At 48.9% G+C, this 27169-nt stretch overlaps 1 protein-coding gene across 5 annotated transcripts; it reads left to right on the top strand.

The window, feature by feature from the left end:
- The first annotated feature begins 541 nt into the window (after nt 1-541).
- Nucleotides 542-26400, top strand: CELF6 (CUGBP Elav-like family member 6). 5 transcript variants are annotated; one of them, XM_021693813.1, is made up of 12 exons: nt 542-803; nt 4558-4640; nt 13317-13365; nt 23754-23882; nt 23982-24061; nt 24230-24373; nt 24479-24611; nt 24695-24844; nt 25030-25092; nt 25352-25432; nt 25519-25662; nt 26273-26400. In XM_021693813.1, exons 1-12 carry the CDS (start codon nt 542-544, stop codon nt 26398-26400), a joined length of 1446 nt encoding a protein of 481 aa, XP_021549488.1. The 5 variants fall into 5 exon arrangements, with proteins under 5 accessions (XP_021549488.1, XP_021549489.1, XP_021549492.1 ...); XM_021693817.1 differs by having other exon boundaries at nt 659-803; nt 24479-24618; nt 24702-24844; nt 25355-25432; XM_021693816.1 differs by having other exon boundaries at nt 659-803; nt 24479-24618; nt 24702-24844.
- The last annotated feature ends 769 nt before the right edge of the window (nt 26401-27169 follow it).

Genomic DNA, 27169 nt, shown 5'->3' with positions numbered 1-27169 from the left:
GGTCTAAGGCGCACACGCGCGATCCACAGCCACGCCCGCACACACTCGACACACACAGGGCGTCCGAGGGTCCAGTTGCCATGGCGAACAGGAGCGCGTGAGCCCAGCCGCCCCTCCCGCCCCCAGCCGAGCCCGGTCAACTCCAGCTCTGATTGGTCGCTGCCTCCTCATTATGCAAATCATTTGCGTAGACTCGGCGGCCGGCTGCCTGACGTCACCAAGCACGGGGGCTGGGGCTCGGGGCTCGGCTCCGGGAGAGCTCGGGCGGGAGCACGCATAGCGCCGCGCGGGGACCTCAACCCAGACCCCAGCGTCCCGCCGCCTCGGCCCGGTCCTGCCCCGCCCCCGGCCCCGCCCCTTTCCAGCCCGCCCCACCCCCTCTACGCCCCTCCACCCGGACCCCGCCCCCTGTGCAGCCCCCCCCCGCCCCCGCAGCCCGGACCCCGCCCCCTCCCCCCTGGCCCTCGCCATCGGTCCAGGGAGGGGACGGCGGGACAGGCGGGACTGGTGGGACCGGCGGGAGGGCGGACCGGGCGGGGATATGGCCGCGGCGCCCGGAGGGTCTGCGCCGCCCGCCGGCCCCGGCCCGCGCCTGGGTTTCAGCACCGCGGACAGCGGCGTCGGCATGAGCGGGCTAAACCCCGGTCCTGCCGTGCCCATGAAGGACCACGACGCCATCAAGCTCTTCGTGGGGCAGATCCCGCGGGGCTTGGACGAGCAGGACCTCAAGCCGCTGTTCGAGGAATTCGGCCGCATCTACGAGCTGACGGTGCTGAAGGACCGGCTCACCGGCCTCCACAAAGGTGCGCGGGGTCAGCCCAGCCCAGCCCAGCCCAGCCCTGCCCCAATCCGATTAGAGTGGGCCCGGTCCAAACCCCAGCCTCAACCGCAGCCCCAACCTTAGCTTTGCCTAGAGTCAGTCCAACACCAGTCCAATACCAGTCCCACTTCAGCCCAGTCTCCTCCCCAGATCACAAAACCCCCAACCCAGAATTTTCTCTCTGACATCCTCCCACTGATCATCACTCTGATCCCCTGATATGTTCTCCACTCTAACCTCTAACTCCCTACCTTTCACCTCTCACATCCCAACAGTCCCGACCTTTCAGTTGGACCTCCCTCCATCGCTCTCATCAGACACCCTAAATCCTGGAATTAGGAAACTTATTTGACCTTTTGGTCTCTAATACCCTCAATCTCCCAAACCCTGGACCCAATCATTTCTGACCTCCCCCAATCTGGTGCCGCCCCCCACTCAGGCCTAACCACCCGCACACACATCTTGGACTTGTACCCCTCATTCTGGCCTCCAAGCTCAGTCAACCCCCACAGAGCCTTCTTTTGATGCAGACTGCTAACCACCCCCTCCCCAACCCAAAGTCCTCCCTTCTTCAGAATCCAGGCCTGGCTAACTCACAAAATCCAATTCTCCTCGAGGAGGCTCTGGGCTCCAAATTCCACCCTTACGTTTGACAATAACCCAATCTCTCCAACCCCCTGACAGAATGCCAACACTCTGCCTCTTCTGACTTGAGTCCAGAACCCTGACCTCAGCTGGGAAAATCTGTCACCTTGTGCCCCCTCATTTCAGGTTTCCTGTCAGCTGAACCCACATTTCTTTTATCCTTTAATCTCCCCACTCTGGTGCCTCATCTTTACCCCTCCCCAATCCTCTTTATGGCCTCCTGCTTTCCCTCCTTCACAGGCTGGTCCCGGAGCAGAGCCTGTGAACCAGAGCCTCAGGGTGGGTCAGGTTGAAGAGGCAGAAGAGATTTTCTCCCTGCCCTTGCTAGAGAGACAGGCACCACAATCCTGTCCAGCCACACCCCTTTCTTCCTGTAGAGAGAGGGAGGAGGCTTGTTTACATGCAGAAAAGTCTGTCCAGGCTGGGCTAGAGTAAGAAAGCCAGAGTCACATGTCATACATGGGCTGGGGAAGGAAAGTATTTGAGGAGAGACACCTCTACCTCTCCCCACCCTCACCATGCTTCAGTTTCAGGATTTGAGGGGGAAGGGTCACCAACTATTCTCCATGATTTTCCTAGGAGAAAAGTGGTGGGCCCTGGGTAATAGCTAAAGGTACTTTCCTAAGGGCTGAGAGTTGGAATCAGGCTACCACCTCTTTTCAACTGGGAGGCCTTGGAAAGTTCCTAGGCACACTTACACAGGGGTTTCACAAAAATGCCCACAGAAGATCTGGGACCAGCGAGGTAGCAATGTGTCTTTGATACTTTGGGGTAGGGTTACTTTAAAAGGGGCATGAAAGAATAAGACTATACCATCCAGATTCCTTCTAATGCAGTCCAACTGCCTGGCTGTCCATCCATCCATAGCAACTCGCTTTCTTATTTTCTAGACATTTATTTCAGTATGTAAGCACAAGATAATCTTTCTGGGCCATCTGTACAATAAGAGAAGTGTATAAGATACCTTTAATTCTCACTCTTCTCATTCAAATACCACCAGAGTCTCTGAATTGTTCCCTCATCCTTTTTCTCCCTCTCCATTTAGCTCTAATTCTTCCTGTTTTTTATTTTCATGTGTCTCTCCCTCAAGCCATGCTTCTCTGTCTTTCCATCCCTCCTTCTTCCACCACCTATCCCAGGTAGTCCACATGGGGCTCCTTTGGGCAGCAGTTGGGCCCCTGAACCTTTCAGACAGGGCCCTGGCCCTGCCCAGTTCTGACGTCAGCTGATATGGCTGAGTGGCAGAAGATGGAGCAGAGATGTAAGCAAAATCAGGTGTTTGGTGATTTATCCCCAAACCAAACCGAAGTTCTCCAAGGCAGTGTTGCCTTGCAAGATAATTGGGGAGGGTCTCCACGTCAACATCTTCCCCACTTTCTCCGCAGCAACAGCGATATACAAAAGCCAGAGTGACTCATTTTCCTTTTGATGACTGGGAACTGAGGGAGGCAGCCACGGTGCTTTGAAAACAACGTCAGCCTAGGAGTTAGGAGATTCCAAACCCTACTCTGCCACTGACACACTCTCTGGGTTCAGTTTCCCTATTGATACAATAGGAGTTTGTCTCAGGTGTTCTCTAAGGTCCCTTTAATTTAATGAATAACAGATAGCCACCCACCCTAAGGGGGCAGCCACATAGAAGACGTCAGAAAAAATGTTCCATTTGCCTTCCTAGTCTGCTGAGGTCTAAGTAGAAAACTTCATGAAGCTCCTAATGGCTTCTCACATCCACTTTCTCTTCCTTCAGTGTTTCTCCTTCCTACACTCAGAAGGCTCTTTTTGAAAACATAGATCTTATCATGTCAGATCCCAGCTTAAAATCCTTTAGTGGCTCTTCATTGCTCTTAGGTAAAAGTTCAAAATCCAGACTGAGGCATACAAGGTTATAGATGACCTGATCCCTGCACACCTCACTGTCCACTCTGCCTCCTTTCACCAATCTCCAATCATACTAGTTTTCCATCCATTTCCCCAAGACATCAAATTCTTGCCTCAGTCTTCATATGTGCTATTCCCTCAGCCTGAAATAATCACCACTCTTCTTGTCACCTGGTTAAGCCCTATTTGCTATCGAGGATTCAATGTGTTCTTTGAAGCATTCCTCAACCTTTGGACTCAAATTACATTCCCCTCATGATTCTTTACATAATCCCCATGGGAGTAGGGGACGTGTCTGTCTTGTTACCACTTCATCCCCAAGCCCGTTATAATGCCCCACTGTAATAAGTAAGTATTCAACAAATATTTTCTGAATGAGTGAGTGCTCAATGACTGTTGGAAAAGAGGAGAACCCTGCCTCAGTGCGTCCTAGCAGGCTACAGTTTCTGAGGCTGAACCTAAAGAAGAGTAGGACTGATCCTTTGGCTCAACCTAGTCTCCTTCTCTGTCCCATAACTACTGGCTCTTTTAGAGAAGTAAGATTTTGGGCACGATAACCCTTTAACAGGCCCTATCTTGAAGTACTGGGAGAGCTGACAGATCAAGCTCCTTGGATAGGATTGGAGGTCCCTGAAAGCTCCTCTCTACAGAAAGTCCTTAAATCAGCCCCATCTTGCAAGCCTCAAATTAACCCATTCCTCAGCTTCAAACTTGGAGGAGGGAGGCATTAAGAAGAAGTTGTGGGGTCCTGGGTTTGGCTCCCAACCCTCTTCCTCTTTTTTGCCTCCTCCCATCTGAAACTGAGTTGGGAAGGAATTGAGGTTGATTCTGGGAGACTCTGTGAGTATGAATCCAAAAAGGAAGGGAGAGGCTGGGGTTAAAGCTGAAGGCAAAGCTGCTTAGGGAGGTTTAACCCCAACCGGAATTACGGCTGGAGTGGGGAGGGAAGATGTGGGATTGTATGAGCATGTGGCTGGATGTGGGTACACATGTTCCCTAGGCAAGAAGCCAGGAGCAAATGAGAGGGAGCCAGAGTCTGGGACTCAAACACATGAAGCCCCTCCCTTCAGAGAAGGTGGGAGGCAGAGAAGGCTTCTCAGAGCAGTGCCCTTGTTAAAGGAGAGTGGCCTTGAGTTTGTCACTTAATGGGGTCTTTCCAGGAAGAGTATTTGGGGGTTTCAGGAAACCCCCTGAGCCAGCCTCTTCCTCCCCAGGCTGTGCCTTCCTCACCTACTGCGCCCGGGACTCTGCTCTCAAGGCCCAGAGTGCACTGCACGAGCAGAAGACCCTGCCAGGGGTAAGTCCACCAGGGTTGGGGGGTGGGGATCACCTCAGGCTGGGGACATGCCCTATGTGCATGCCAAAGTAGCATGTAGGGGCTGGGTTGGGACCAGGAACTAGAAGCAGAGTCACCTTTCTAAGAGTTGGCTTACCTGTGCCCTGAACAGCTATAGGTTCTTTGTTATATTTAGTCTTCTGGCTCAAAGAAATGGGCTTAACACTTGGGCCAAATGTTCCACCGTATCTTTTCAGAGAGGCGTCAGTGTTGTGGGCTATGCTAGAATTTGTCAGCCTTGGCTAAAATCATGGCTTAATGTATCATTTGTCCCTGGTGTGAGAATATATGCAGATACATGGGGTAGAGACTCTGCTGGGCTGGTATCCTATTTTTTCCAGTTCTAGGGTCCTTTATAGCACTTCTCTCTGTCCTCTTCCTGTAATTTCTTTCTTTCTTTTTATTTTTTTATTTTTTGGTGCCTTGACTCACCAAGATTGCTTTCCCCCAAACACTTGGTTAAAGCTAAGAGGACCTGATTATATGTGTGCAGTTAGGCCATTATATATCAATGGCACCTGGTATGGCCTTAGCTAATGGCTAATCACTGGACAAAAAGCAAAGTGGGACCTATGGACCATGTGAGAAGAAGAGAACGGTGACTGTTAGGAACTAGTGTGGGTTCACCAAGAGCAAATCGTACAACAGAGCCTCATTTTCTCTTGTCAAAGGAGTGATGTGTCTACAACAAAAGCACTATTCAAATGCCCTGAGCAGGCCAAGCCTGGGACTATATCCAGTTTTAAGCTTCAGACTTAAGAGGATCATTAGCCTATCAGAAAGTGACCAGGATGGGATGGGGACATAAAATATGTCATGGATGATGGTTTGAAGAAATTGGAGATATTTGGCTGGAGAAGATAGGGTTTAATGGGAGCTTTAATAGGGAGGCATCACAATGTGATGATTAAAAATACTACTTTTTGATTCTCACAAATCTAGATTTGAATCCCAGTTTTGTCATTTAAGTTTTGTGTCTCCAGATACATTACTTAGACTCTTGAGCTTCAATTTCCTCATCTATAAGGAGTGGGTTATACTAAGAGCTCACTGGGCTATCATGAGGATTAACTGAGGCTTAGCAAGTACCTGGCACAGAATAAGATCTCAATAAATATTACTGTTGGGGGGGGGGGGCAACCACCTTCAGATTCTGAAGAGGGATTTGGTTTTCCATGGGTGGCTCTAGAGGGCAGGATCAGAAAAGATCAGTGGGTATAAAGAACAGACACTCTAATTTCAGCTCAGTATAAAGATATCACTTTTCTGAATTGAAGCTGTCCAGCAATGGCACAAGCTTTGCCTAGAGCTGATCAAGCTGTTAGTAGACCATCAGCTCGTAGGACAAGTCCCAGTAATTGAAGCATCTTGAGCCTCATGCTTGAAGACTCAGCGTCAAGTAACACCAATGTATTACCCTCACCAAGTCTCTGTGTATAGGCTCTGGAGTCAGACAGACCTGGGTGTGGATCCAGGCCCTACCACTCACTAACTCTGTGTGTGGCCTATGGCAAGTCTTTACTTCTAAGCCTAAGCATCCTCCTATGTAAAACCGAATTCATAGAATTGTTATAATAATTAAATGAACTAACTCACATAAAGTACTTGGCACAGTTCTTGGTAGAAAACAAGCACTCAATATGGGTTAGCTTGTGGTGGTAGTAGTAGTAATAGTAACAGCAGCATTCGTAGGGGTAGTAGTAGAAGTTATTACTCATCCAGCCATGGGAGTAAATGACTTCTGCTGCTAAAACTGAAAGGCACTGAGACAAACTGTAACATTCCATGTGGGAAACAGCATGGTAAAGGTGCAGAGACAGAAGGAACAAGATGGGTGTGAAATGGGGTTGGGAGTGTGGAGGAGGGCCCGTGTGAGCATGGGCCAGGCCAGAGAGAAGATCCACCAGAGGGCAGTGGTGGAAGAGGAAATTTTGGATGCCAGGCTGTGGGATTTGGACTTCATCCTGAAAGCAAATGGAAGCCCTGAAAAAATTAAAATGAACTTTCGAATTAAAAAAAAAGGGGGGGGTGCCTGGGTGGCTCAGTCGGTTGAGTGGCTGCCTTCGGCTCAGGTCATGATCCCAGGGTCCTGGGATCGAGCCCCGCGTCGGGCTCCCTGCTCGATGGCGAGTCTGCTTCTCCCTCTCCCTCTGCCTGCCTCTCTGCCTACTTGTGCTATCTCTCTGTCAAATAAATAAATAAAATCTTAAAAAAAAAAAAAGCAAAACCCTCTTCAACCAGCCACAGGGCTCCACAAAGGGAGGACTGTATGAGGCTGAGGGCACCTGAGATAAGAGTTGTGAAGCTCTAGACTAGTGGAATAATTTCTGAAGGAGAAAAGAGAATAATAACTAGCATTTGTTGATTCCAGACAGTGTTCCTAGTATTTTGCATGTTCAAAGTCATTTATTCCTCTATGAAGAAGGTATTATTGGCCCTCCCATTTTACAGATGAGGAAATTCAGTCAAAGGAAACAAGTGACTTGCCCAAGGTTATGTAGCTACTAGTAGGAAGATCTGGGAAGATCCAGGTAGTCTGGCTCCAGAACTCATTCACTTAACCACTACACTATTACCTGTGCCAAGCTGGTGGCAGACAGGGGTCTAAGGTTCTGGAGGGGATCATGACTGGGTACATCTGCCCTCTGCCACCCTTTCATCCGCAGGCTTCCAACATGGCCCGGCTTTGTACTGCCAGGATGGCTTTATTCACCCTTTCCAGCTTAACAAAGTGAAAATTAATATTTAATTATTCTCCTAAATGAAAATCAATGGCTCTGTTGGCCAGCCAAGCAATGTCCGTGCCATCAGTCTTTCCTCTGGGCCTGCCAGGGGCAGCAGCAGCTTTAGTCACCTGGCCTCAGGCCCACCAGCATGAAGGGAGGAGGGTGTCCAGCTCCCTGTAGGCACTGGGTCCTGGGCACAGCTGCCATCTGCTGGAGAAGCAGGGAAAGACTTGAATCTGGGCTCCTACTAGAGACAGGCAGGACTGTCACTCTGAGAGCAGGAAAGGTTGAGTCTCCCCCAAGAGAAAGCCTGAACCCCCTAGGGACAATTTCATAGTATCTACTGGGCTGGGACCTCCCTTTGACTTCCCTCCACAAGTACCTGCTAATTTCTGTTACCTATCAAAACTTGGCTCCCTACTCAGGACTTCCTTAAACCTCAATGGTCTGTCCCATCTTCTGTAGCTTCTTCTCCATAAAGCTGAAGCTACTTCTTACAGCCTCATTTTAGGCTCCAGAATCTACCTAAAGAAGGTGGGCCCAACCTTAGCCCAGAGAGTACCCCCCTACTTGTCTCTCTCCCTGCTCATGACCTCCCTTCCCTTGGGCATTCATCCCTTCAAACACTGTGAAGGAGACAGACGATTGAGTGCATTTGCTTTTGCAGGTTGTGCCCTGCACAAAACAGCTGTGTGGAAAGGGCAAGTGGGAGCTAAAATTCAGCCATGCTCTATTGGCCAAGCCATGAACATTATCACAGGGCTGTGTCAGCCCAAAGGAAGAGGCACATTTTTTTCTAATTCATCCACAGAGTTGGGGGAGTGCCTTTTTGTAACTCACATAAAGGCACTGTATGTGCTAGCAGCTGCCTAGTGAGTAAATCAGAACCTTTGCCCTCAAGGAGCTTTTTCCAGGCCAAAAATAACTCATTGCATCTCAGTGCAGTTTACACCTGGGCACATAAAAGAAGCATCAAGAGGAGAGAGAGAGGAGATGCTTTGCAGAGGAAATGCTACCTGAGCCCAATTATGACTGTATTTCATCACATTTGAGGGTCTAGAAAGCTAAAAGACAAGGCAGTTTCTGGAATTCTGGGTACAGTGTGATAACTGGCAGGAAAGGTGTCCAGTGAAGACAGCCAAGGCTCCATGTGAATGGAGAGTATTATGTATTTGGGGCAGCAAGAGAGGCAGGACTCACACGTTTGGACTGCCAGTCTTAGGATCTTGGGCTTTATTGGGAGTCTTGCAATGGGGAACCATGGGTGGATTTTAATCAGGGAAGAGTGAGGGACTGGTTTTAAAAGTTCATTCCAGCTATAGTATGATGGTTGGGTTAGAGAGAAAGGGACACTGGAGGCAGATGATCCTTTAGGACACTGTTGCTTGAGTGCAGCTGAATGATGATGCTGGCCTAGAGCTGGGGATAGGGCAGGAATGGGGAGGAGAGGATAGACTTAAGAGCTATTTAGGATATCCATATACATGCTAGAACTAGTGGGACTTGGCAGTGGATTGGATTAGAAGAGAGGGTGAGGTAGAACAGAGAGCTGAAAATTGTGAAGTTTGCTTTTTCTCTGCCTCTCTCTTCCCTGCATCCATGACACCTCTCTTGGACCCACCAGTAATCCTGATAAGTATTCTTTCCATAAGGGGGGTAAGAGGTTGAGGGCACAAGTGCTAAGTATAAGGAATAGTTGACATCAAGTCAGAATTGTCTGAAGAGGGCAAGGCTGAGCCCAAAGCAGGAATTTTAGGCAAGTCAAGCAGGGAAAAGGGGTAGGGCCTGGCCTTCCTTTCTGCTCACGGGAGCCAAAGTACCAGGGCCTCATATATGTCTGTGCTACCTCCAAACTTCCCCACTCCACTGCCTGGAATAAGTTCTCTCCTCTTTCTGACATTCTCTCCCTTGATTTGCCTGGCAGGTCTGGGCCCTGAAGCAGATGTGGGCCTGGACTCTACCTGGGAAACTCTCAAGGGAATAGGTACTCAGCCAAGGGCAGGAGCTCACCTGAGGTCCCATGACAAATTCTTGGCCAAGGATGCAATGCCCTCTTTTCCTCAAGGCGGAACCGTGATTACCTCACCCTACTTCCACATCCTTCCCCTGGCTGTGGCAAGAATGAGGCAGGGTAGTGTTGCTTAGGCAGTTCATGCAGCCAGCTCTCTTTCTCCTCCAGTCACACAGAGTCTACCTAAATCCCAGGTGGCCTCCCCAAGCACTTCCCAGTGGGGACCAAAGAAGAACCACTCTCCCCAACTCTGCCCTCATCCTCTTGGGCTCCTCCCCTGGGACTTTCCCAGCATCTCCAAACTCCCAAACTGCCAACTTCCTCAACACCTAAGCCATAAGCCTAAAAGTCAGCCAGTATTTCCTTCTCTGCCTCAGTTCCCACATCCAACAGAACTTTAGTCCAGCTAATTCATCCTAAACATCTCTTGAATCTGTCCATTTCCTTCTGCCCTGGTCCAGGTCACCCTCACCACTTACCTGTATCCTTGATCTTCCCACCTCTAACCTTTCCCTTTCCAATCTTTTTTTCTGCATAGTGACAGCTCATGGGATCTTGCCCCACTTAATATCCTTCCCTGGATCCCTATTGCCTTTGAAATATAACAAAGCCAAAATTTCTTGTTGTGGTTTTCACAATCTGCCCCAATCTGGTCATTGGCTACCTTTTAGTTTTACACCCTTCCATTAAAAAGAAACAAACCAACCAACACAACACAACACTGCAGGTTGGATCATGATTCCCTCTTTTACTAATGTGGATACTGAGGCTCAAAGACCTTAGAAAAGTTGCCAGTGATGGAGCCACAATTTAAATCCACATCTATATGACTCAGAAGCAATTTGCTCTACCCTGGCTACCTCCGTGCCAGGTACTCACCAGAATCCTTGCTCCTGCAGACTTGCAGCTCCCTTTCGACCCCCCAGCCATCTGGAGTGCTCAGCCTCCAGCTCTATCACTCCCATTATCTCCACATGGCCCAATGACCCCAGTCCTGCAAGGCCCAGGTCAAACTTTGCCTCCTCTGTGAAGCTTTCCCTGTGTCAACCTCTCCAGTGGAGTCAGCCTCTCCTACAGCACTCTACTTTGCACTCCTCCTAAGGCCCTGGTCACGCTATGCCTCATTGCTTGTGTTCATGTCTTAAGAATGGAGTTGAGCAGCGCAATGCAAAAACATGGTCTTCAGCATCAGACAGACCTGGGGACAAATCCCAGCTCAACCACTTACCCATCCTGTGATCTCAGACAAGTGATTTAACCTCCCTCAGCCTCAGCTTTCCCATCTATACTACGGGGACAATGGTATTACCTTGCAGAGCAGTTGGAAGGAATTTAGAGACAATGTATGTAAAGTGTCCCAGAAAGGGCCTGGTGCATAATGGCTCTTAGGAAATGGTGGCATTATCTTCTGCTCTATAAGTCATCGAGGACAGGATCTCAAGGGTCATTGCTGTCTCCAATGAAGGGCCCAGACTGGGGCTCTTCACAGAGTTCAGGAAATGCAGGCAGCATGTCCGAGTGGTGGAAAGCTTAGGTGCCCAGACTCTGAGGCTTGGACTCTGCCAGGTCTATGGAACATGTATATACCACCCAATACCCACTCTCCATTCAAGAGTGAGAGAGCGGGGGAGGGGGAAAGGGGCGTCCCCCAGAGCACTGATGAGCTCCATCTCTCCAGAAACCCAGCCGGGGAGGCAGCTGCCATGGAAACCACTGCTGTCACATGTGCTTGTCACTCTAGGTTCCAGGGAGAAATTCTCAGGGTCTATTTAAGAACTAATAAAATAATGATGGTCTTGCTCACCCTCACTGCACCCCACCCCAGGCTTCTACCCCTCTCTCCTTCTCCCCGTCATACTCCTCCCTGCCTTTCCTGTGTTCCCTTCCTGACCCCTTATCCCTTCGTTTCCTTCCCATATCCACCAGTATTTCTCTCTTTTCTTGCCCCTTTCTGGGTCTGTCTCTTTCTCTCATCATTTCTGTCTTCTTGTGTCTCTTCATCTCTACTTGTTTCTCTTCTCTCCATGGCTCTGTCTCTTGGTCTCTCCTCCACAATCACAGGTGGCCATGCCCAGGGACGGTTCCCGTTCCTCCTGGTCCCTGGTCCCCGCCAATCCAGACCTGTCCAGCTCGCCCTGATCTGCTTGGATTGATCTGTCATCCCCTCTAGACTGCAGCCTGAGTCCTGTCGGTGTCTCGGCCCCCACCCACAACCTGGTACACGGCAGGGGCTCCACCACCAGCGGGTGGGTGTGTCAGAGCGTATAAGATCCTGAGCCCTGGGTGGGAGGGGGATTGTGCTGGTTCAGGCTTGGCCTGTTTTCCTTTCCTTTCCTTTCCTTCTTCTTTTTTTTTTTAATAAGCCCTCCCCACTCCTCCACCCCCAAATTTGATCCAAAGGAAATTGCTCAGCTGTGACTGCCAGGGCGTTACCATGGTTACTGGGTAGCACTTGTGGCTATGGTAACAGGAAGCTGCCTGTTGTCTCGGCAACGAGCACATTGGTAGAGGATGGAGTGGCCCTGATTGGTGCAGAAACAGTGCATTTCCTGAAGGGAGGGGGTCAGATCATCACCTTCTCAGGCCAGATGGGCATCAGTACCCCTTCCTCCATGAACGGGAAGGCTGCTGTTCTTTCCTCCCGGCACTCAGCTGTCTGCCCCCAACAATAATTCCTCACATCCTACGCACCCAGCTCTTGGCAGTTTACAAAGATCTTTTGCATCCCCAATATCTCATGTGATCCCCACAACACCCATGAGAGGAAGGTGAGATGGGGATTCAATCATGAATTCTCTCAGGGTGGTTGGGGGATGGGAATGTGTGGGGGTGTATGTCGAAATCACCTAGGAGCTTTTGCAAATTATACAATCCCCCAACTTGAGAGTCTGGTGTGGTTCCCAGGTGATTCTTATCCACCCCTGATCAGGGAACCCATGAATTAGAAGGTGAAATCGGTTGGTGGGGGAGGGGATAAAGGGAAGAGTCAAGCTGTTTTCCAGGTTTCTAGCTTGGATGACTGGAAGGATCAGGTCCGGGCAAAAAGATAAGCTCTGGTATGGGTGTGTTGAGTGGAAGATGCCAGTGGGACTTTCTAGTCACGATGTCCAGCAAGTAGCTGGGTACATGGGTCTGAAGCTCAAGAGGGAGGTGTGGGCTGGGGATGCAGAGCTCTGAGTCAGCCCTGTGGGAATGGTAGCTGAGGCTGTGGGTGTGGGCGAGACTATCCAGGAAGAATGGGAACAGCGGGATGAGCAGGGCCGAGGTTAGTGCGCTGGAGAATGCCAGCATCCTCAAGGGACGAGGGGCTCAGGGAGGGAACTGAGGGGGTGAGTGTAGAAACTGTGGCGACACAGAAGCTGGGGAAGGTTTTCCCCCATTTAACAAGCTGACTCTGAGAGAGGGTGGCTTACTTGAAGTCATACAACCATGAAAAGGCAGAGTTGGGCTAGACAGCACTAAGTCTGATTCCCAGATTGTTTAATCTAAATGACATATAGAATTATATTCTCAGTTTTAGAACAAAACACAAATCTTCAGTATCCATTCTACCCTCCCACCCAACTCCTTACCCAAAGCCTTTAAGGAGGTCCAGGAGCCAGAGGGACAGGCCTCACGTAGTCCCAGGCCAGAGCCCAAAGCAGAATCTCTTTAGCCATCACGGTCCATCCGGGCTTGCCACCAAGCTTCCTATCACCCCACCCTTCGGGTTTCAGCACCTTCTGAATTCCCTAGTTTAAGGAAGAATCTTGGAGAAAATCTATAGTCCATCATGAGAGAGGTGGAGTACAGAGTTCGAAGGGGCCAGGGCTTAGATCCTGATGCATCCAGGGGAAGAGAAGCAGGGTGCCAGGACCAGGCAGTCATGCTGACTGGGTGTGTTGGTCCAATGTCTTTCAGATGAATCGTCCGATCCAAGTGAAGCCGGCTGCCAGTGAGGGCCGAGGAGGTAACTTCCCTATGTGACAAACCTCAGGGTATCACCCATGTAGGGGATGGTGGGCCTATTCCTTGAGTTAGTCGTATCCATGGTTTATTAGTAGAGCTTCCTTGGGTTGGGGGAAAGTGGGTCCCAGAGTTGCTCAGCACCAGAAACAGCTCAGTCTTCCCAGCTCAGACTGAGGAGGGATGGGGTCCCCAAGGTCCCTAGACTCAAAAGAAGCAGGAACAGCCTAAGAAGATGCTGGAGATAAAGAAGGGGGCTCTTGTCACCTTGCCCTGGAGAGAGCTCATTCCTGTTTTTTCAGGTGGAACTTCCAGATTTGTTTGAAAAACCAGGCTGGAATTATTCTCTTTTTTCATATTCTTCTGATCAGAGGGACCCAGTCCACTCTGCACTGGGGCCACTCATTTCTTCACTGCAATTGCCTGTTTACTTGTGGTAAAAGATGAGTCTGGTAAGACAGAATTTGCAGGCCATGTGAAGGAATTTGACTCTATACTGAGGACCATGGCAAGTCTTTGAAGGTTTTTTTTTTTAGCAGCACTCTTTCCTGGTGCAGAAAGACCAATGCTTCTTAACAACAGGAGGGGTAGAAAGCCTGTGCTTTCTGACAACCAGCTACATTCCAGCCAGCTTCCATACTGGAAACGTGATGCTAGCTTCTGGTGTCAGTTCTTTGGTGTCTTTCTCACTCTTGGGTCTTATATCATTCCAGGATATCTGCTTATAGCCCTGATGTCTGCTGACTCTCTCCCCTGGATAAGATTCTCTCCCTGCCTTACCCAAGATCAGTCATGGTGTTCTTAGGTGGAAGAAGCTGCCCACGGATCAGGGAGAGAATGGAACCCTGTTGACAGGGCTTTATTAACTCGTACTAATTCTGCACATCCTCTCAGACTTCATGCTCCCTGTCTGCACTTACAAGGGGCTCTGGTAGTTTCATGGGTCCATTGTGGAGTTCTTCCCTCCATGAAATCCTTCCTTTATCCTTTTAGATTATCTGACCTCTGGTCTCTGATTCTCAATTTGAGGTCAAGATATTATCAGTTCTACTTTGCCTTGAAGAGATATTTCCAAGGAGGTACCTCCTTCCCTTCAGACATGTATCCTCCTTTCCCACTTCATTCTTTCCAGACAGGTTTTTTTTTTTTTTAAGATTTTATTTATTTATTTGACAGAGAGAGAGAGAGAGAGAGAGAGAGAGGGAACACAAACAAGGGGAGTGTGAGAGGGAGAAGCAGGCTTCCCGCTGAGCAGGGAGCCCAATGCGGGGCTCAATCCCAGGACCCTGGGATCATGACCTGAGCCGAAGGCAGACGCTTAATGACTGAGCCACCCAGGCGCCCTCCAGACAGGTTTTTGAGAAGTTCCAGCCTCCATATGGAACCTCTGGTTCACTCGTCCCAAGAATTTCTGCCTTTTGGGAAGCTCTGTTAGGCATCAAGGCCATTGTTGGCCATTGTTGGTCATCTTCTAAGCCTTGTCCACAAACATTAACTACTCCCACAGCTCAGAGGCCAGTTTAGAGTATGTGAGTGAGCCAAGAAGCAGACGGGTTGAGCTGTAGTTTATTCAACCATCCAACCAGCATCTTCTGAGTAAATTATTCCACATTAGGAATAGAGATGTGAGCAAGGCAGGCCTGGCATCTGGCCTCATTGAGCTCTGGAGCTATGAGGGGATAGTAAACAAGGGGTTACTATTCAGTGTGATCAGTGCTTTTCAAGTCCTGGAGGGACTGTGGGCACAATAACAAGGGGGCATCTATCTTAGTCGAGGAGGTCAAGGTGGATTCCCAGAGGTAGTAATATTCAAGCTGAGATCTCAAGGATGAACAAGAAGTAGTCAAATAGAGAAAGTAGGGGAGAGGGAGCAAGTTCTTAGGCACAGGGAATAGCATGCACAGAGTTCAGAACATGATGCAACTCGGATCTGGTTCAGGAACTAAGTCCACAGTGCTGGGGGCACTCTTACCGTTTGGAGTCCAATACATCTTGTTGAGGTGAGGGCAGCTCTCCAAAGGATGCTTCTGATGATGCTTCTGCTTGGTCCGGTCCATATGTCCTCATCATCCGCCCCACGCAGTGGCATCAGCCTAAGTTTTATCATTTTCCTCCCCTATTTGCACAGAGTTTTCAGTTGTCACATCACTGATAAATTCTGTACCTGTGGCAGCCCACCTATACACACCTGTTCAGATTCAGAGCAGCTCAAGAGAGCAGGAAAAGCAAATCTAGTTGAAAAGAGGTCTGCCTGGCAGTACGATTCATAATTCTAGTAGTTATGTGGTGCACAGGTATTTCTTGACAAGCGATGGCTCTTAATGAGTATATACTCCAAAGGCATCCATAAATAATCCTTCTTGCGGATTTAGATGACCAGATCTCTCAATTCTTCCCTGCTCCCACTCAGAGTCACCAAATGTTCCCTGCTACATTTCAGGAGAGAGGAGGCATATGTAATAAGTCTTGCAAAAACAGTTGGGACTTTACAATTTATAAGTATTTAAGTACCAACTGATCTGTGTTAGATAATCTTGTTACTAATCAAAATGTGTTCCTTTTCTTCAATGTTTCTTCTAAAGTGAGTTCAGCTTTCTGCTGAATTTTAACACAAACTAATGCTTTAGAAACTCAGCTTTTAAAATGGTATTGAATTTTGCTTTTGAAATGTAACATTTAACACCAGTGCAGGACAGCTTGCCCTATTCAAGTCTTATCTCTGTGATCCCAAACATTCAATAAACCTTCAGAGTTAATGGTCACACCTGTCCTAATATATTTAAGCCTATATGCTTGCATATGTTTTTCTTATTCCTGAAATTAAATCCCTTAGTTTACAGTTGATTAATAATGATTTCTATATCTTTTAAGAATACTGGTATCAATACAGACATAATCCAAACAGTGTCAAGGCAAACAGTATAATCTTCCAAGATTCCACCATTTTCTTCTGGAAGGGATTATTAGACTCCCACCCCACCGCCCCACCCCCCGCCCCATAAAACAGGGATCTCCAACTCAAATGCTACAGGAGCCAGGTAGGTAAATTTAAATGGATGAGACTGTCATGATTTAATTACAATTTACATTTTAATTATATTAAATGTTGGCAACTGATTCCACTTTTAAAAGTTCACCAGCACCGCGAGAACTTAACCTAACTTACCAGTTTTGCTTCTTTGGCCCAAAGACTTCCATGTCTTCCCATCTGCATATAGGAAGAATCTATTGTGCACACATGAGCTTTTTAATGAAAATAGTTACTTTACATTCTCTCCCTTGAATTTTGATGCCAATGCAACAGAGTAGTATTTCTCTTACCTTTAATCAATAGACATGAGGTTTATGGTTGAAATAGCCTATGTTTTAAACACACTGTATGTTGTATTACTTTTAGAAATTATTGGTAACACTTGTACATTCAATGCTTACAATGTAATAATAGTAGCAACACAACAGGATCTGCCTGATAGAAGGTTCTGGGGTCCTCTTCTTCCATGACCATCCTCTGTAACCTTGATGATACTCAGAGTGTTAGTTGTGCGTCCACGTCTTCAGGGACTATGTTCTAGCAGCCTTTTCATGATCTCAGCCTGTTCCCATAAATTCTCCATGCTGTTCCTGTACTTTGCACTCTGTGCCTGTATTTTACATCCTGTGGCATTGAGCGGTATTCTTAAAGGAAAATGCACCCTAATTTTCCAAAACAAAATGATATCATAATTATAGTAAAGGCACATAGTGCCAGAAACTTTTCTCCTCAGCATTTGAATTTATTTGAATGTAAACATTAAAATGTCTGCCTTGGATAAAAATTCAAGGGTCGTGTATTTCAAAATGTTAACATCAAATTGTATGAGGTCAGAGCTAGGGATCCCTAAATCCTTCAGACAGTGGTCACTAAATAAGTCTATTTTACTTGCTGTTCAGCATGGAGGCTGTGGTTGGTTTTCCCTAACTTACATGATCTCTACTATGGAAGCACAAAAAATAAGTTTATTTGTGGGTACCAATCTTATAGGAAAAGTATTTTTTAGTCCTAAGGCAAAATCTTCAAAATCATTGAAACTCCTGTATATTTTTTCCTCTCTTTCAAATTTCATAACATAAAATCAATAAATTCATAAATCATAATAGTGATTGCTCCGCTTGTTCTATTCTCCAACTTTGGCGGTATTTTTTTTACCAAGCACATATTTATGTTTCCAGGATGCCTGAGGTACAGATATAGGTTAAGTAATCAACCTATGCACTCTTTCCACATCAGTTTTTTTAAACTTTAAAAATATTCTCTGAAGTGAGGCATCTCTTTTTTAATCTTGAAATTTGGCTTAACTGAAGAGACCAATTATCTGTTATCACATCAACCCTCCTATCACCGTCCTTTAATTAATTGTTTAGGTAATTTCTAACTGCATTTACATGGTTTTGTTTAAATATCAGCGTGGATTTTGAATAATAATAAATATATATAATTATCGAACTAGGTGAGCCATGGTTTCCAATTTTTTTTTTTTTAAGATTTTATTTATTTATTTGACGGAGAGAGACACAGCGAGAGACGGAACACAAGCAGGGGGAGTGAGAGACGTAGAAGCAGGCTTCCCGCAGAGCAGGGAGCCCGATGCGGGGCTCGATCCCAGGACCTTGGGACCCCAGACGCTTAATGACTGAGCCACCCAGGCGCCCTGGTTTCCAAATTTTATCCAGGATTCTACTTCATTCAGTGTTTAACAACTAAACTTTGAGTTAAAGTTAAATTTTGAGCTAGAATTTTCAGAATTTCATAATCCTGGGGCATATTCTCTGACCTAAATCAGATATGGATCTTAGCTACAACTGTTCTGCTGGTCCGTCAACACTCATATCTGTCTTTGATCCTTATACTTACTTAGTTCTAAAAAGTATTCTTCCAGTGAAGACCTGACTGGATAAGTTTCACAGTACTGCTTAAAGACTACTCAAGTTAAGGTTTCAGTTCCTGAAATTAATTCTACCTCCGAAGGTAAAGGGAGGTGCTTTCCTTCAGCCTGACTCAGAGCAGATCACCCAAAGCTGATTGTTAACACTTTTAGGTGACGGCATCGGCTAATCCTCTGACAAGCCCTTCCGGTACAGGTATGCAGCCTGCAAAGGGAAAATGAAATCTGGGGGCTGAGATTCTTTTCTCTCGGGGGGACCTGGAATCTCAGGCGTGGTCTACCATTCTTCCTTACTTCCTGGTTCTCCTGGATCAGGATGAAGGGAAAATAGAGCCTCTGTTCTTCCTTGGTCTATGTACCTATTTTTCAGCCCTCCTTAAAGTCATTCTTCATTTTTAAAAATTATGTAAGATAGGAATAACATAGATTTTATCACCTTTACCATTTTTAAGTGTACAGTTCAGTAGCGTTAAGTATATTTACATTGTTGAGCAACCTATCTCCAGAATTTCTTCCTCTTACAAAACTCAAAATCTGTACCCATTAAATAATTCCCTTCCCTCCCCGCCCCCAGCCCCGGTAACCATCATTCTGCTCTGTTTTTATGAATTTGACTTCGCTAAATACCTCATATAAGTGAAATCATACAGTATTTGTCTCTTTGTCACTGGCTGATTTCACTTAGCATGATATCCTCAAGGTTCACCCATGTTGTAGCTTATGTCAGATTTTCCTGCTTTTTAAAGGCTGAATAATATCCCATTGTATGTATGTACCACATTTTGTTTATCCATTCACTGGTTGAAAGACATTTGGGTTGCACCCACCTTTTAACTGTTGTGCATAATGCTACTGTGAACATGAGTGTACAAATACCTCTTTGAGACTCTGCTTTCAATTCTTTTGGTTATAATACCCAGAACTGGTATTGCTGGATCATATGATAATCTTATTTTTAATTTTGGAAGGAATTGCCATCCTGTTTTCCATAGTGCCTATACATTCCCACCAGCGGTGCACAAAGGTTTCAATTTCTCCATATTCTTTCCAACACTTGCTTTTTCTTCTCCTCCTTCAACTTCTCCTCCTCCTCCTTCTACTTCCTCTTCTCCTTCTTTTTCTTCCCCTCCTCTTCCATTTTCTCCTTCTCCTCCTCCTTCTTTTCCTCCTCCTTCTACTTTTTCTTCTCCTTCTTCTTTCTTCTCCTTCTTCTTCTTCCCCTCCTGCTCCATCTCCTTTTCTCCATATTCTCCTCCTCTTCCTCCTTTTCCTTCCTCTCCTTCTCTTCCTTCTTTTTCTCCTTCTTCAACAGTCATCCTAATAGGTGTAAGGTGATATTACATTGTGGTTTTAATTTGTACTTCCTTAATGAATAGTAATGTTGAGCATCTTCGCATATGCTTACTGGCCATTTGTATATCTTCTTTGGATAAATGCTTATTTAAGCCCCTTGCTCACTTTTTAATAGGATTATTTGTGGGGTTTTTGTTTGTTTGTTTGTTTGTTTGAGTCATAGGAGCTCTTTATTCTGGATATTACCCCCTTATCAGATATATGATTTGCAAATATTTTCTCCCATTCTGTAGGTTGTCTTTTCACTCTGTGTCCTTTGATGCACAGAAGTTTTAAATTTTTATGTAGTTCAGTTTATCTATTTTTACACAACCGATTTTGTTTGTTGATTTTGTATTCTGCAACTTTGCTGGATTTGTTTATTAGTTCTCACAAGGTTGTTTTTGTTTGTTTGGTTGGTTGGTTGGTTGGGAGGTTTTTTGGAATTTAAGCTCTTCTTGATGCTTATCAGATCAGGCCAGAAGACTCTGTTTGCCCTCACTGAATTTCCCAGGCTTTCTTGGCTCCTTATGCTGGAGTCCATACTAAGAATATCAGGGCAAAGATTATTTGCTCCATATGCTGCCACCAGCAGGATCTCCTGGGTTGGTATTTGGACTGAAAGGTAGATGAGTATTTTTAGGATGTATTTGGTGGTAGGTACCCCAATGCTGAAACCTTGTTCCTACACAGTCCCTACAATAATGACATCCCACCTACAGGAAGGTGAATGAGTATGAGAGGCCTAGAAGCTAGAAACTTGGGGTCCTTAGGAATTCCTCTGAGCCAACCTGAGGCAGAGCCTCCTTTCTTGAACAGCATCTTGGTGCCTTTCCTGAGGAAGAGGGAATGGACTAACTCTGACTCTGGGCTCTCAATCCCATCATTTGCTGCATTAGAATCCCTGACCTATATGACCAGTTGCACAAGGCAGCTTTATGGAGCTGGGCCTCTGGGGCTCAAACAACTTGGTTTGGGTTCAAAAAAGCATTTGGTAAAAGAGCAAGGAGTACACATTAGTTGACAACAGGAGAATGCAGTTATACCATTCAACTGTGTTTCTATCCAACTATGTCTCAACTCCATACTAATGCTATCTTCCAATTCCTTCCACTCCAGGAAGACTGAGCCTCCTTATTTGATATTTCCATCTTTCTGGGGACCCACCCACCACCCAGGGGATGATTTTATTCAGAAATTTCTGACCCACCTCTTACAGAATCCTCTCTTTACCAAACTGGTAGAGTTTGAACTAGAGGAAATTGAATTACCTAGGCTAAATCCCATCATCATCTCTCTCTGGGGGCACTGATCAGCCCTCAGAACCTTCAGGGCTGTATATTTGGGAGCTACTCTTAGGAGGTCTAGTCTGTACTTCTCTTAGACATGTCTCCTGAGAAACTTATCCCACCATTTCGGGATCATCTGAAACTCATGGTCATTGTGACCTTGATCATCTTGTTGTCAAACATCATCAAGCTCCCTTTAAAGTGGCAAAGAGAATACCAGCATTCAAGGTGATACCTGTGAAACAGGCAGTATAGAGCCCAGCCTCTAACCTAGCCTCATTTCAGTTTCAAATTCTGTATAGGCCAGTAGTCCAGGACCACAGGGTCAGTGACTTCTCATGGAGATTAAAATTCTTGACTTGGCACTGGAAAAGAAGGATCAGAGAATTTCATGGTCTGTGGCATGAGCTTGAACTAACGACCATCAACAGGAAAGACCAACAAGAGGAAGGGCAGATAAAGGATCAGACCACTGTCCACACAATCCTATTTCCTGTCTTGGGGTCTCCATCTCAGTCTTGATATTTCTCTTCCTACCTAGGGCTACCTGGATGCTGGTCCCTGTGGCATGGATATCTTACCTAGGTGCCATCACCATCTTGCAGACCCTATCCAATGACACAGCTGCACTATAAATTAGGGTATTATGAAGCCCTCTTTAAGCCTTGGGACTCTGGAGGCCACAGGATCTTCTCTAGCCCCTCCTGGGCCTCTGACAGACACATGGGCATGCTTTAGTGTCATAGCTCAGAACAATGACACAGTCTTCTGACCTTTGATTCCTTGACCAAATGGGGCCTGTCTTCCAATGTCAAGGCAAAGCCACTAGCAGACTGATCAAGCAATTTTTTCTTTATCTTCTTGGTTTCCTGAAGAGGGTGATCTAAGATCCCTCTTCCTATACCATGTGGAACTCTATTCACTATCTTTTAGGTCAGTGGTTTTTAAAGGACTTTCCTTGCAACCCTCTTTAGGGGGTACTAGGAGAAGATGAAGCAAAAGGAACTTCAGCCCCACCCCCACACCCCACCTTCTGGTTTCAGTCAGAGCAGTTCTACTCGTCTCTCATTTTTGAGCTTCATCCTAATAGTTTTGTTAGAACAGCAGATTCCACAGCTTTTTAAAACAGTTGGGAAACCAATGATCTGTTCCAAAAGCACTCTTCTGTGGCTAACGCTCCCGGAAGTGAAGCACACTCACCAATTATAATCTCTCCACATCAGGTTGGCACTTCCTCTAGGATTCCAGCACTTCCTCTAGGATTACAATGTACTTGTAATACAAGTACATTACACATCCCTTCCGCCTTGGGATCACTGGGCAGTAATCCTCTGGAGAGGGGGCAGGATTCTGCTGAAACATATTCTGCCTGTCCCATTTAACCACAGCCCCCATCCTCCACACAGACACAGCATTGACAGACACTTTAGGGTCCCTGAGCAGCCTAAGCTGAACCCCACACCATCCAGGTAAAATATGGACATACACATAACCCTACCGGAAAGTCCCTCCACTGCTAACTCCAGGCGGTCTATTCTTTCTTCTCTTTGACACCCAGGCTTCAGTCTATGACCCTCCCCAGCCTTGTCTCCCTTGCACTCAGGATCCAAGGATCCCCACTGGCCTAGCCAAACTTGTCAAGGAGTAAAGGAGTTTAGGATGGGTTTTCTTGGGCTCCAGGATCTGAAGGTGAAACCTGAAGCCAGATTCTCACCCGCTCCTTATCTCCCCACTTAATGTTGCCTGCGTGAAGCCACATCCTATTTCAGAGATTTATGTTGGTGCAGAAAGGAGGGGGGCTTTGACAGCAGGCCCTGTGACCTGGGCCCCTCTACCCTGGGTTCCTGGATGGTGCTCCTGAGGCCTGACTTGCTAGATGTGCAGCTAAGCCCTGGTTTACAGCCCCAGCTCTCTAGCTTTCTCCAAGGAACACATTCCCAGAGGAAGAGGGAACACAGGGAGGGATCAGACTTGTTCTCAGGTGGCCATCCAAGTCTACAGGCAGAACTTGTCCTTCTGTAGTGTGAACACCTGGGGAAGGATCAGGGCAGGAGCACAAGGGAAGGCAGAAAGGAGGCAGTAGGCCTGTGAGGGCCGTGGAAGCTCAGTGAGGAAATGAGGTGGTGGAAGTGGGAGTTAAGGAAAGGGGTCAAGGGCTTAGCAAGTGTAGGGAGGAAAATGCTAATGTTGGAGGCTCAGGAATCCAAGCTTCCTGCCCTCTTTAGGCCTTTGGGAGGGGCACCCAAGTTGAGTTTGGTGCTAGGCTTAGAGATTCATCATTCCAGTGCTCAACATCTGGGAATGAGGCAGTACGATGAGACAACTGTTTTCTGTGCTGTTTTTTGGCCCAGAGCCCTCCTTGATTTGAGCAGGAAGGGGCATTGATGTCACTGCCATTAACCTGACTAGCAAGGGTGTGCTTCTTTTCTCCTAATCCAATCTGAATACAAAGGTCTTCTCTGAGGACCCCCTCCCTGAATAGGGCTAAAATGGTCCACAATTGCCTTTCCCAAACTTTCAGAAAAGAAAGCTCAAACATATAAAAGATGCATATAGGACTGTACCCAACCAAAGGTATCACCCGAGTCACTTTCCACAAAAGCAGCAATCAGTCTTTCTTGTTTTTTCCCAGGACCCAGGTTTTCATGGTGTATCTGGGTTGAGTTCTTTTCCTCCAGATCTGTCTGTAGATCATCCTGCTCCTCAAAGAAACCCAACCTTGTAGCCCCACTCCCTATACCTCTTCCCAGAGCTGGACTGGGGTGAGCTACCTTCTTAAACTCCTCTGGCTACTCTGGGGAGTCCAAGAGGACTTAGGGTCTCCAGATCACTCCTGGATTTGTCCCCAGAGGACCGAAAGCTGTTTGTGGGGATGCTGGGGAAGCAGCAGGGTGAGGAGGACGTCAGGCGCCTGTTCCAGCCCTTTGGCCATATCGAGGAGTGCACCGTCTTGCGGAGCCCTGATGGCACCAGTAAAGGTGACTTGAGCTGACCCTGGGATTTCCTGCCTCATTCTGGGCCTCATGACCCTTTGGCCCCTGTGGCCTGAGCCACCCAATCCTTCTATTCTGCCCCAGGCTGTGCCTTTGTGAAGTTCGGGAGTCAGGGGGAAGCTCAGGCAGCTATCCAGAGTCTGCATGGCAGCCGGACCATGGCGGTGAGGGCGGGCACCCGGGGCCCAGGGTGAGACCAGTGGGGTGGGGACGGGCTTCTCCTCCCCATGTGCGATCGGTGCCCCAGCAAAGGGCCTGATGGGCAAAGCGCTTGGCCTAGGGCCAGGGCTGGGGTCTGGACTGGTCACGGCGGCCTCCCCTGCCCTACTCAGGGCGCCTCATCCAGCCTCGTGGTCAAGCTGGCGGACACGGACCGGGAGCGCGCGCTGCGGCGGATGCAGCAGATGGCCGGCCAGCTGGGCGCCTTCCACCCGGCACCGCTGCCGCTGGGGGCGTGCGGAGCCTACACCACCGCGGTAGGTGCCCGGCCCCAGGGGACAGGGACGCGCGGCCCGAGGTCGGGAGCCGGGGCAGTTGCCCGCCTCTGGGTCCTACATACCCGCCCTTCTTCCCTCCCAAAGATCCTGCAGCACCAGGCGGCCCTGCTGGCCGCGGCACAGGGCCCGGGCCTAGGCCCGGTGGCCGCAGTGGCGGCCCAGATGCAGCACGTGGCGGCCTTCAGCCTGGTAGCCGCGCCGCTATTGCCCGCCGCAGGTACTGCGCTCTGGGGCGGGGCGGCGGCTGGGACCCCGCGGGGCAGGGCTGCGGCCTGACTCTCCGACCTCCTCTGCCTCCAGCAGCCAGCTCCCCGCCGGGCGGCGGCCCCGGCTCGCTTCCGGGTCTGCCAGCGCCCATCGGGGTCAATGGATTCGGCCCCCTGACGCCCCAGACCAACGGGCAACCGGGCTCTGACACTCTCTACAATAACGGGCTCTCCCCTTACCCAGGTGGGCCCTCCGCTCCGCCCAAATCTCCCCGAAATGGAGTGGGGAGCGGGGGGGGGGGGGCGGGCGGGGAGGAGGCGGCCACGGCCTTGGGAAGGGACTCCTCTTTCCCTGCTGCCTCTCACAACATCGCTCCACCTCCCTGCCCGCCCGCCTTCACCGTGGGCCTCGTGCCCCTCTCTCCCCAGCCCAGAGCCCTGGCGTGGCTGACCCCCTGCAGCAGGCCTACGCTGGGATGCACCACTACGCAGGTTTCACTTGGCGCTACGCGGCCTGGGGGGTTTGCAGGGCCCCAGAAAGGAATAGGGAGATTTGCTGGGGGGGGGGGGGTTAGGCTCTCTTCTGAGGAGCCGACCCTCCTATCCCCCGACCCCTGGGCCCAGAACGACCTCTCTAAGGGGTGAGGGTTACTTGGACTGGGCCGAATTGGTCAAAGGTGGCCAGGCAGATGGGGCAATGCTTGGGGGATGGCTTCTGGGGGTCACTGCCCACTCCTACCTCTGTCTCCAGCAGCCTACCCGTCGGCCTATGCCCCCGTGAGCACAGCTTTTCCCCAGCAGTCTTCAGCTCTGCCCCAGCAGCAAAGAGAAGGTGAGGGACAGGGGGCTGGAGATCAGGGCCTGGTGGGGCTGGACTCAGGGTCCCTCCCCTGAGCCAGCCTGCTGCTGTTCCTGCAGGCCCCGAAGGCTGTAACCTCTTCATCTATCACCTGCCTCAGGAGTTTGGTGATGCAGAACTCATACAGACATTCCTGCCCTTTGGAGCTGTTGTCTCTGCCAAAGTCTTTGTGGACCGAGCCACCAACCAGAGCAAATGTTTCGGTGAGCTGAGCCCCATCCATGGACCCCTCCCACTCCTAACTTTGAGATTCACTGCAGACCCTAAGCTTGTCTGTCCATAAGTCAATGGCTCCCAGAAACCGAGTGTATGGCACAAAGCAGGTGCACAGACCAGTGACTTGGCTAAGCCCAGCCCAGGAACAAGTCTATTTCAGGTTCACCTGGGAAAGTCAGGTGTCTGGAAGATGCTCAGCCAGGTCAGGCTTAAGAGTCTAGAAGGACAGGAAGATGGATCGGAGGCCAGAGATCCCCTCCAACCCCCAGCTGCAGTTTAGAGGACCAGAATGGGAGCTGTAGAGGGAGAGAATCAACCCCTGCCAGGGAAAAACAGGCAACCCCCCCAAGCAGCACACTCCCCACCCCCAACACACACTTTCAGAATTGCCTCCTGTCCTTCAAGAAACTTAGGCCATCTGCCTACGTAAGTATGAGTGTGTGTTTGTGTGTGCGTGTGCACGTGCAAACAATGGAGGTTGGAGGGGCGTATGTTTGGCACTGGCCTGAGGGGACAGGGACAGAGGGGGCTGGTCAGAGAGAACGGAGGCCCTGCCAGGCAGAGTTCCCAGCTGATCTCTCTGTCCACACCCCCTAGGGTTTGTTAGCTTTGACAATCCAACCAGTGCCCAGACAGCTATTCAGGCCATGAATGGCTTTCAAATTGGCATGAAGAGGCTCAAGGTCCAGCTAAAGAGGCCCAAGGATGCCAATCGGCCTTACTGATCTTCTCTCACTGACCAGCCACAGAAAGGTAAGTCCGTGGTGGATCCCAGGCAGATGGGGCCTGAGTGACGGAGGCCCTGTCAGCTTTGATGTCCCTTTTGAAATGTTAGGAGCACCCACCTCTGAAAAAGTCTGTGAGAGAAGAGCCAGAAGTTAAGGAGGAATCCCCAGTTGGAGACTTTGTGTTTCTCCTTCGGCCCTAGGATAGGGATAAATTTGACAACGTCCTGCCCCCACAGTCTGGGAGAGACAGTTTCGGCAAGATCTAACCAGTTAGTTCTCCTTCCGAGATGGCCTCAGGGGGCCGTGGGGGTAGAGAACCCGCGTGGGGGGCAGGGCAGGGGGGTGGAGAATGAGGCTAGAAAACTTGGGAAGAATTGTGAGTTTGGACTTTATCCTGAAGATGGTAGGGAACCATTGGGGAGTTTAGGCAAAGAGGGGAGAAGACGCAGGGGCTGGGCCGATGGCAGAGAACCTGGAGATGAGGAGACAAGCAAATAAGCTAAAGAAGCAGGATCTGCAGGTTCCTGGTGGGTGATGGGGAGAGAGATGACAAGCTCCCTTAAGTTTCTGGCAGGACCAGCTGCCTGCACCTTCTAGAGATTTGCTGTCTCCGGAGGTCCACGTGGTCCGGCCTCACTGGTGCTACCCCAGGGAGCCCTTTGGGGAGGGTGTGGGGTCGGGGTCATCTTCCCAGGAGGCCCCAAGGTCACTTCAGTGGACGAGGCTGCTGCCTTGCCCCTGCTCCTCAGGTAGAGGTCAAGCCACT

The sequence above is a fragment of the Neomonachus schauinslandi genome, chromosome 9 (genome assembly GCF_002201575.2).
Source record: "Neomonachus schauinslandi chromosome 9, ASM220157v2, whole genome shotgun sequence".
NCBI lineage: Eukaryota > Metazoa > Chordata > Mammalia > Carnivora > Phocidae > Neomonachus > Neomonachus schauinslandi.
Note: the sequence above shows the minus strand (reverse complement) of the source record. Positions and strands in the feature narration are given on the sequence as shown.

Coding starts and splice junctions, on each gene's coding strand:
- CELF6 (XM_021693813.1), top strand. CDS start 542: ATGGCCGCGGCGCCCGGAGGGTCTGCGCCGCCCGCCGGCCCCGGCCCG. Junction 4,641..13,316: donor AGCAGAAGACCCTGCCAGGG/GTAAGTCCACCA, acceptor AATGTCTTTCAG/ATGAATCGTCCGATCCAAGT. Junction 25,433..25,518: donor GCCCCAGCAGCAAAGAGAAG/GTGAGGGACAGG, acceptor CTGTTCCTGCAG/GCCCCGAAGGCTGTAACCTC.